This window comes from Pollicipes pollicipes, unplaced genomic scaffold, assembly GCF_011947565.3.
Source record: "Pollicipes pollicipes isolate AB1234 unplaced genomic scaffold, Ppol_2.1 Scaffold_2555;HRSCAF=2994_pilon_pilon_pilon, whole genome shotgun sequence".
Classification (NCBI taxonomy): domain Eukaryota; kingdom Metazoa; phylum Arthropoda; class Thecostraca; order Pollicipedomorpha; family Pollicipedidae; genus Pollicipes; species Pollicipes pollicipes.
This window is the reverse complement of record NW_023596136.1, coordinates 40,873,890-40,884,342: the sequence shown is the minus strand read 5'-3', so window position 1 is coordinate 40,884,342 and position 10,453 is coordinate 40,873,890. Positions and strand designations below refer to the sequence as shown.

The following is a 10,453-nucleotide window of genomic DNA, read 5'->3' as shown; positions in this document are numbered from 1 at the left end:
TGCGGCGGTGAGCCACTCGTCTGGTCTTTGAGTGTTATGCATGATTCGCCGACACATAAACCACTTATCTTTTCAAGCGGGCAACCATCCTTTATTTTCGAATTTGTGGAGACCAAACTACGCTCTTTCACAAGCAACTAAGAAAAGGATCAATATCACAAAGGAAAATTATTTTTCGTGCCTTTCAAAAGCTCATGGTGCCCTGATTATTATTTATTGTACAAAAGTGATTTAAAGGGTAGCATACAAATATTCAGGACAGCTTTCTGATTTTTTGACGCATAGTTATGTCAAATCATCTTTCAAGCAGGTGGAAAGAATTGCCACCGAAGGTAGCTTGCAACTACGCACCTCGAAATTGCTGAAGGCCATAACTCTGAAACGATGCAACCGAGGAATTAAAAAATAATTTCACAGGTGACTTCAGCACTCATGGCAGCCACTGTAACTCATTTCAGCAAAATCCAAGGTATGAGGAATGCAAACTTGAGGAAGTTTTGACACTTGAAAAACGTAAGGTTTTGGCGCCTATGAAAAACGGTGCCTAGGTCAGCGACAGATAATGAGACCATCTTTTGTATGGTGCCAAAATCACAAAACATTGGTTTCTGTTGAACCAAATATATGGTCTTCCGAACGACGCGGTCAATGCTAAACAAGGCATGAGCATGATGAGCAACGACTCTATGACGTCATGAGCCGTCACCCAAATCGGTAAAATCCCGGAAAACCTACCTGTTTCCACCTCCTTGGCCGCATGGACCGGCATGTAAACAAGTCCGCTGCTGACGACGGGCGTCTCAGGCAGTAATATGTTAGGGGCGCGATTGACCACTGGCAGAACCGTGTCCACGATTTGTCCTCTTCGCCAGACGCGTTAGTAGCCTTGACGCGTTAGATAGTTAGATATACGCTAGATAGCCTTGCACAGACGTAGCTGTACGATGGGCTGTTGCTCTGTAGCCAAATGCTACTCGCGTAGAAAGCACCCTCCGGGTGTCTCATTTTTTACTTTTCCTCAAGACCCGTCGAGGAGGAGAGAGTGGGTGAAGAAATGTGCCAGATTGGACAAATTTTGTGTTGCAACTGCACGAGTGTGTTCCTTGCATTTTACCAAGGAGGATTTTGACCATTCAGTACTTGCTGAAGAGGCACCTCATGCCAGATGTGATGGCAAAGGCTGTTCTCCGAGAAGGGGCCATTCCATCGGTGAATTTGCCCTTGACACCATCCAGGTGAATGACTCAATCACCATGTGCTCATATAATAATGATAGGGGTTTGATAATCTCTTCTAGTTATGTATGCCTGCTTGAACTCAGGTCAGTCAGCAAAAATATGTGCACTGTAGTGGATTCCTTTGTGACATTTGACACCTATCCTGATGTCCATGTAACTTTACCATGATGTGATGTGGTGTCCTGATTGCTGAACATCACATTTAAGTGGACTGGACATAGGCCAGGCTAAATCATGCTTAATGTTCCAATTTGGTCTTGTTTGAAGGTATGTTGGTCTGGGATCACATTCATAACACCCGCATCACAGTTCCTTCAAAAATGGGGCATCCATGCGTGGCCATGCAACTGTGTGGCATAACCTCTAGGCCAGGCTGCAAAGAAATGTGCTACCCACAAACACATCCAGACCACAGGCAACAGCACTGGCCTGCACATGTGCATGGCAAATCTTTGTACTCAGAGCTTGGTCACAGTCACCACTACTTTCAGTGCATGAAGGACCCGTGGTTGGAGGAATTCTGGTTTTCACAGGTACTGAGAGGCAGAGATTCTCTAAAAACATTTTTCAATCCAAAATGATGTGAACAATTATCACACTTTGGCTTGGCCTGAGTTTGGCTTCCATAAGTGCAATGTTCAGTATTCTTAAAAGATGAACTACTTATAGAATGCCAGTATTATAAATGATGCAAAAATGCAAGTCTTTGCTGGTGGCCTGCTAGGCTTTTCTTTTGTGAATTGATGTGATAGGTAAGGGCCTAAACATATAAAAGGGTTGGAAGACATCTTTGAAATGCCAAACAAAAGGCACTTGACTTCAGCTCCTCTTAGTTGTGTGATGATGTGGTGGACAAGTCTTTGTGGCTTGAATGGGGATCATTCTATTCCTTATATTTGCTGACAAAATGTTTTGTATGCATTCTAAGAAACATGGGTAAAATATCCAGTTCAGTAAGGGAGGCTTTATGCCCTTTCCCCCAACTTTGGAAATCATGTAGGCCAAAACCATGGGAAGCCTATTTGTTAGCATTTTTGGATGTAGCTTGATGACTTTGACTGATCTGCGCCCCCCCCCCCCTCCCTCCAATCTTTTTGTGAAACTATACTATGTGTGCACCAAATGGCATTTGGTTCTGATAAGCCTTACGGGTTCATGCTCAGGTGTTTGACCAGTGTTGGTGGTAGGTCATGAATCCCTGTAATTTGAGATGGGCTTGTAGCTTTAGTAGAATGCTTGATATGTAAACAGGAGGGTGCTACCAACTGCTGCCACCTACACTCTGCTTCACCTGGATATAAGATCCTTTGCAGATATAAGGATCAATGAGATATGCAGCTTCACAGGTGGTTAAACAACCCAAAATGGGCCCCCTAATCATGAAAGCATACTGACATCTGTATTGTATTCATTGACATTCTGTGCTGCCTCACTAATCCACATTTTCCGTGCTCTCCCTTAGATACTTTCCAGAATCCCTCACAAGATATTGCACTGCTTTGCACATTTGGTTTTCACCAGGTTGAAACCAGCCATGCTAAATTGGTCAGAGGTGTTCAATTTGTGTTGTTTATGGGGTTTTACAGGAAGGACAGGCAGCAGTGTAGAACCAAGTGGTCAGAGATGTTCACTTAGTTTGTTTGTGGGGTTTTCCAGGAAGGACAGGCAGCGGTGTAAGACTAAGACGTCCTGTGACAGCTATCTGGGTGCTACACAGACTGTTCGGGTCGGCGCTTCTTCCTCACGTCGGTGAGAAGCTCACCTGTTTGTTCACTTGTGCATGTGTGCCATGTGCATTGTGTTTGAGAGATTGACAGGATTGTTCTCTTGGCAACAGCACTAGCCGGGTATTCATGCTTTACGCATTAGCAAGGCTTAGTAGAGGTACACCTTCATGCAACATTCAGGAATCTCACCATTTTTCAATGACTCATCATTTGGGTTGAGATCTTAGATATCACAATGTGGTGTACCATTGGTGCTTTGTGTGTCAGAACAACTGCACGGCGTTGTGCCTCCTGCGCATGACAAAAAACCGTCTCACTTTGGACATGTGCTGGAAGAGAACAGTGCTGAGTTGCTTGCTTCAAAACTTGTGAAGAGTTGTTGTTGCACCATTTCCTCCTTTGTGACTATTGGCGGTCGACGCGTTGTAAAACTCATCTCCTTCGTCACTTCTTCCTCTCACATCAGCATTTCTTCTGCTCACATGAACATTTTGCCCTTCCTGCAGCCGAGGTGCATTGCGGTGCGTGTCAGCTTTCACGTGATCATCTTGTTGATGGTAACTTCTCGCTGGGATGGTACTCAGGCGCTACAGAACTGTTTTACCATCGGCGGCTAGCGGTGGGTGAGCCTGGGCGTCTGGCTCTGGCTGGAAATCATGGTGGCGGCGGCCGAATTTCACACCCGGCATCTATGAGCAGCGGCGGCTGCCTTCAGGATACAATCGCGGTTTCCATCTCTGGGATCTATGTTATCAATACCCACTTGAGACCTGTGTTCATGGGGCTTGAATGGTTGATTCGCACATAAAAAAGGTTATTTGCCAAAACGTCAGTGACTTGACTCCGCCGTGGTCCTCTTGAAACGGAAAAATTGCGCTCAATAAATTGTGATGAAAGCCAAGCATTTTTAGCATGCGTTTGTAATCGTTGCGCCATACTATGCATTCTCGCAGCATTCGAACGTTAATGACGCTTTGCTAGTAATCCTGGAGCCATGTCATGCATTCTCGCAGCATTCAAACGTTAATGACGCTATGCTAGTAATCCTGGAGCCATAGCATGCATTCTCGCAGCATTCAAGCGTTAATGACGCTATGCTAGTACTCCTGGAGTCATATCATGCATTCTCGTAGCATTCAAGCGTTAATGACGCTGTTCTAGTAATCCTGGAGCCATATCATGCATTCTTGCAGCATCCAAGGATTAATGACGCTATGCTAGTAATCCTTGAGCCATGTCATGTATTCTCGCAGCATTCAAGCGTTAATGACGCTATGCTAGAAATTCGTGAGCCTTATCATATATTCTCACAGCATTTGTAGGTCTCATAATGTGACTGATCAGCAAAAGCATGCGATGCCAGGCATCATGTGTAGGATGGACAACATTAAATCCAACCAAACCATAGGGTGGTTTGCTGCCAATCAATTCGCAATCATCAATCCACAGGCAGCAAGCAATGACTAGTTTTGAATTTGACTTTGCAGAATGTTTAGTAGCCTTACAAAGCTTGTACATAGCCATGATTGTCCTTGGATAAACATTCACTGCTATCGGTTTGTGTGTTATTTCAGAAATAGGCATGCTCTTACCAAAGAAGTACAAAAGACCCAAGGACGCCAGAGAGACAGAAATGCGGCGCCTGCAAAGAACGCCCGGTCTCCACGGAGGTTGGAAACATACACCGGGGGTCAGAGGTGCACCAGATCTCTTTCCGCTCACAGAAAGAAATATGGTGTCGCACTTATGAAGCCGGATAAAGTGCACCCGTCGAAGTCTGGTGGTGACGAAGACGGCGGATCTGAGGGAACGGCGCTGGCCGAAGTCAGCCGCGCGCACCAGAAACCCGCGAAGAGGTCTTGCACCGGCCCGCTGGGCCGGGATGAGTTCGATGTGGAAGGCGTGCAGTTTGATGACCTGCACGACCATGCCCAGAACAGTGAGGGTGGCTGCGAAACGGCGGAGATCGGGATTCCATATGCGGTAGACGTGCCGATGGAAACCCTCGACGATCATCTGATGATTCTGAATGATGTGGTGGACCCATTTCCAAGCAAAGCCAGGCGCGACCACCAGGTGTCTGCGAACGAGACTGCTCTGAATGCAAGGGCGTCCAAAGGTGCGTGGTATCCTTGTAATGTTGCGGCCATTTGCTCGTCATAGTTGCACTGCCTCTTTTCTTTTCGCCGAGCTCAATCTTAATGGGCTATATATATGCTATTTTTGCTAATCTTGCTATATATGCTATTTTTTGGTGGTCTTATTTTAACTAGCAAGACAAGCCTGTGCACAATATTCTGGATGTGGTCAGACATAAGCCAAATACAACGTTTTGACAATATCTTCAATCTTGTGATTGACATTTCTGTTATAAATCCTAACATCCAGTCTTTGACATTGACAATATCTTCAGTCTTGTGATTGATATTCCCGTCCCAACAACCTGCTTCTAGCAGTCCCGTATTGCTTTTCAGGTTTTCAATTCCGGGAAATTATAACCCCTAAGTCATTTTCTTCCTCCATCTGGTCTAACTTCCGGCTTTCCATTCTAAAGATAATGTCCTTATTGTTAAAACTACCCAAATGCGTCGCCTTACACTTATCATGATTGAATGGCACCTGTCACGGAGAAGCCCAGTTCACTAGGTTCTCTAAGTCATGCTGAATTTCGCTCACCTGGTCGGTATTTTTCAACATCCCTGCCAATTTAATGTTGCCACCAAATTTTACTACATTACTCTTAAGTCCCTATCTCAATATTACTCACAAAAATAACAAAGAGCGAGGAGACCAACCCCGACCCGTGTGGGATCCCACTCTCTACTAGCTCCTGCTGAGATTTTGCACCACTGAGCACAACTCTTTTGTTTCCTGTCTAGCAGTGAAGCCCTTATTCAGGCAAGATTTTCCCTCAATGCGATACAATTTTAACTGGTATGGCAGACTGCTGGTGTGGCATCTAACCAAACGCCTTACTAAAATCGAGATTAACAAGATTTCAATTACTGACTTTATCTATCTCACTAGCCACATGTTCCATAACTCTAGAAGATTTGTCTAACAGGGCCTACCAGAAGGAAAACCACACGGACTACTGTGTTTTAGCTGGTGCCTTTCTGGGTGTGACTTAATACTTGCCTTAATTAATTTTTCTAAGATCTTGCATGCATTTCTCGCTAGACTGACAGAACTGTAGTTGCTGACTTTTTCGGTCTCTTTCGTAAATATCGGCACTAAATTGGCATGGTGCATGACCTCGGGCAAAACTCAGAAGCTTAATGACCTATTGGATATTAAATTACGAGCATAAACTCAAGTGCTAGCACATTCATTCAGCACTCTACCATATATTTTGTCAGGTCCGGCCGCCTCACCGTGTTGTACATGTTCTCCATGTTTTTCAACGTGGATATTCGCATATTATTTAACGAACATCAAGCCGCGGTCGTGTTGCTTTGCAATGCGGAAATATTGGCGTAAAATGGCCTCAAGGGGCTCAACTTAATCTGTCATGAAGTGAACCTTTTGCTGCTGAAAACTGTGGGGAAGCAAGATGAAGTGGTTGCAAGGATATTCACTTCACAAGAACGTCACGGCCGGTAAGGGCCGCTGTGTGTTGTTCCAGCTTAAGTAAGCCTCGCTTGGTTTACGGTCTTTCAAGTGACCATTTGACAACTGCGTTCTCAAATCGATTGTCGCGAATGTCGTCGAATATTTGTTTTTATTGGAATAATCTGGAAATATTGATTACCTCGCAGCCAAAAAACAGAAGATGTGACGACTACACGGTAATCGATTACAATTATCGTTTCGTTGAAAAACTTGGCTGTGTGTGTCACGAAATTTGCAAAAATGCACACCACATATCATCGCATTTTCTCTTCTGTCCGCAGACGAAGGCTCCTTTGTCACGCGGATGAAGGAGATATTCCGGATGAAGCAGAAAATCCGGCGGCTGGAAGAAAAGTGCAAGCGTTTGATGAGCGACCCTTCGGCCAGCGGACCGGACCGTCTGCCTGTGTCCGTCGACGCCGCGGGTTCGGCTGCTGGGGACGTCACTGGATGTGACTGGGTCAACGGGAGGGGTCACGTGGCTGCTAGCGGCGAGTCCGGGAGTTCACAGGCCGTTACTGAAGTGGGGGACGAGCCTCTGGTGGTGCTGAGGGATGAGGTGTCGCCTCTCAATGTCATTGGCATGTTGAGGGAGTACGAGCTATCTGACGAGATGATGGCGCACACGCCGTCGGACCTGCAGGAAGCTGTGGAAGTTAACCAGCGCCTGAAGATTCAGAATCTGGCCATGCTGGCCGCTATTCTTGACTGGATTGTCAAGAAGCCGATGGAGTGGGGCCTGAAGGATAAGTTGACACATTCTAAGAAGTGTGCTGAGCAAGTGGTGAAAGCGAATTCGACACAGACAACCCCTAGGCGGTGTTTTGAGCAAGTGGTGAAACGGAAACGGTTGAAAGAGCTTCTGCATCTTGAGAAAAGCATTCAGGGGATATTCACCGAAGCGCAGATCAAGGGCATCACGAGGGACTTCTCGGCCAGAATTCAAGAAAAACGCAGGAAGGTAGTTCTGTGGAGCGAAGAGGACATGCGTCGTACGATGGAGCTGAGGTCCATCGGCTCAGAAGACGTGCTGAACCACGTCAGGTGGCGGATGAAGATACCCTTGCCGAGCATGGAGACGGTGAAGTGGCGATGCCGGAAATCTCCTGAGCTGAACGCAATGTACAGGTCGATGTTGACCAAAGGGAACGAGGGGCCTCACTGCGGCCTGTGCCAGCGCGCACTGGGCGCCGTCGATGACGTGGCAGGGACCATGTTGGAACGGCCCAGTGACGTGGCCAGGAGCCCGCTGAACTCCGCCGACCTCTCCGGAACATCTCGACAGTGCAGGCTACCCTTCACGGAGGAAGCGAAGCGGGGCGGTGACGCGTCGGTGTTGAAAATAAGGTATCCACCGCGGAAGAGAGCTCGCGAAAGGTCCGAGGACAGCGAGTCGCCGGACAGCGACGAGGATGGGTACGGGGACCCGGGTGAAGCGGCGTTCGGGCTTAGTGCGCGTCCCAGGGAATGTGAGCAAAGCATGCCGACCGTCCTCAGTCACTCAACGGGCGTTCGTAACCAGTCGAGAAAATGTTATCTCTGATGCGGCGCCCAATGCACGTGCGATGGTGCGCCCTAGTGGCGCCCACACCGATAATATTCTGCGGAGTGCGTCTATCGAGGAAAATAACTTTGTGTCACAAACTGTCGTAATCGGCCATAGATATCCCCCGATTACAGCTTTGAACTTGCATCGTTGAACAAAGATTGTCGCTCAGGCTTTGCGAACTTTGTGCCATGTTGGACTTGCTTGATGACAAAAGGTCTTCTTTTGAGGTCTTGGTTACGTTGGAGGCCATGTGTAGCTCGGCTGTGAGGATGGAGCTCGGCTGGAAATAGACAATAATCGTCGAAAAAGGCGACCAGTATCGTGTAGGCGGAGGAAGTGCATCATGTTCGTACATCCCGCTCCTGAGAAACCAATGGTAATACAAAGGCGAATTTGTCATCGTATTTCAGGTGGCTCGACTGGTACGGGCCCTACAAGGCACTTTGATTTTCAGCAACTTGGCGAGTTTTATGGTCACATTTCAACTATTAGATCGGTGTGATCGGGGGTATTGGTGGAAATTGCGTTATGCAAGGTGTGGCCGACTATACCATCTCGGAGTTCCGCTTCATCCAGGGACGTCAGTATCTGAAATCGGTCGGGGAGCCAATAAATTTTACTTAACGTACCCTGAATCTTGAATCGGCCCAACGCACCCCAAATATTGAATTAGCCTAACGTGCCCCAAATCCTGATTTCTACCCGGTTTTGACTGATGAGTTGCGCACTCGATGCCACCATTAGACTAAAAAAAATTGCTGGTCCCAAAGCTGTGCTGAAGAATAGCTTTTTGCTTCAAGTCAACGTAATGGTGGTGATGAACATAGGTGCCTGGTGTACGACCGATTACACGGTTGCTGCATTTCGCTGGCCCGGTATTCCCTTTTTGCCCATATGCACGGGGGCCAGCCCCCCGGCATACAAATACCCTAGGCTGCTCCCCTCCAAAACTTTGAAAGGGAAGTGCGCTAAATCCGTGGTGATGTCGAGCGTTGTGAAAAACAGGGTATCTGTACCTAGGTGCAAATAACAGTTCTCAAGGTCTTCGAAGGCCGTGCGGCCACCGTAAGCATTTTTCCCGTATTGCTGCACCATGTCGTCAGTATCATGCCTCCGTGTCTGAGTGGCGTCTGTTGCACATCAATGGTGTGAAATATATTCCGTGCTTCAGACACGACTGACAGCGCCTCGGCTTTGTATTTTCGTAGGTCCATCAAGATCAATGCCCCTGCAGAATGCTTACGAAATCCAGCCATTAAGATGTCTCGGAGAACATGCAACATGATTGCCATCACACTGAGGATGCAGATCAAGCAATAAAAATGTTATTGCTTGAAAGAAAATGTTAAGTCTCAAAAATCCAGCGATATCAAAGCGAGATGTGCTGGCCTACGGGCAGCGCACCGCGGAGCATGACAGTTAAAAAAAAAAACGTCGCATACCTGAACACCCTGACACTCTCGGAAGCCGCGGTGTCCTACCGCTGGCCACTATAAACGCTGCCGCCGGCCTGAGGCGACTGAGCTATCCTGCTCTACGCGCACGCGCCGTTTACGAGACGAGATAAGGCGTCGGAGGACCCGCGTGTCGCGCCGATGGCGAGCCTAGCGAGCGTTCCGAGGACGCCGCCGGCCGCGAGCGGGCTGGTCCACCGACCCTGTAGCGGTCTCCGGCGCGCCTACCAACACAGCGCAGCTCACAGCCGTCAGGGTGCGCGCTCCGGCTAGCTCGCGCGCTACTTTTCCCACCGGGCGATGGCGCGCTCTGCAGCGGCGAGCGTCACCGCCACCGAGGGTCCTCCTCGGGAGCGTACGGCAGCGCGTGACAGTGGCCCACATCAGCACTGGGTCCCAATATCGACGATGGCACGCGAGCACACATCACAGCATGACACACAGCACAGAACACGGCCCATATGGCATACCCATAGCGTGGAAGCACAACCCCGACATCCGCCTGACGTCGGTCCTGAGCGTGGCATAGGCAGGCCGAGGCGGAAGACACCTGAAGAACGACAGGAATGCCGGCAGCTCCATCTGCCAGCAGCCGCCCGGGCCCGTAGCCCGCACCTCCGGTACGGAAACGGCCTCTCCGCCGGCGGCAGCCAGTCCCCCAGCCGGCGCACGCCAGCGTGTCAGCTGGGCTGGCCGGCCGCGGTTGGCGGTCCGAGATCAGGGAACGCCCATCCGGGCGCCGACACCCGGCCGGTGCCCTCCGTCGCCTCAGGCGTCCCCGGCACACGGCCGGTGCCCTCCGTCGCCTCAGGCGCTGGGCCGGTGCACTCCGCCGCCGCAGGCGTCCCCGGCACATGGCCGGTGCCCTCCGTC

The 10,453-nt window shown here is 49.0% G+C and overlaps 1 protein-coding gene across 1 annotated transcript; it reads left to right on the top strand.

Moving 5' to 3' along the window:
• The first annotated feature begins 4,612 nt into the window (after nt 1–4,612).
• LOC119109673 (uncharacterized) lies at nt 4,613–8,587 on the top strand. Its single transcript, XM_037233399.1, has 2 exons — nt 4,613–5,084; nt 6,859–8,587. Exons 1-2 carry the CDS (start codon nt 4,712–4,714, stop codon nt 8,118–8,120), a joined length of 1,635 nt encoding a protein of 544 aa, XP_037089294.1. The 5' UTR covers nt 4,613–4,711; the 3' UTR covers nt 8,121–8,587.
• The last annotated feature ends 1,866 nt before the right edge of the window (nt 8,588–10,453 follow it).

What these genes read in the sequence shown, in the direction of transcription:
- LOC119109673 (XM_037233399.1), top strand. Translation starts at nt 4,712, where the DNA reads ATGAAGCCGGATAAAGTGCACCCGTCGAAGTCTGGTGGTGACGAAGAC. An exon ending in GAATGCAAGGGCGTCCAAAG is followed by an intron (nt 5,085 to 6,858) that starts GTGCGTGGTATC and finishes TTCTGTCCGCAG; the next exon opens with ACGAAGGCTCCTTTGTCACG.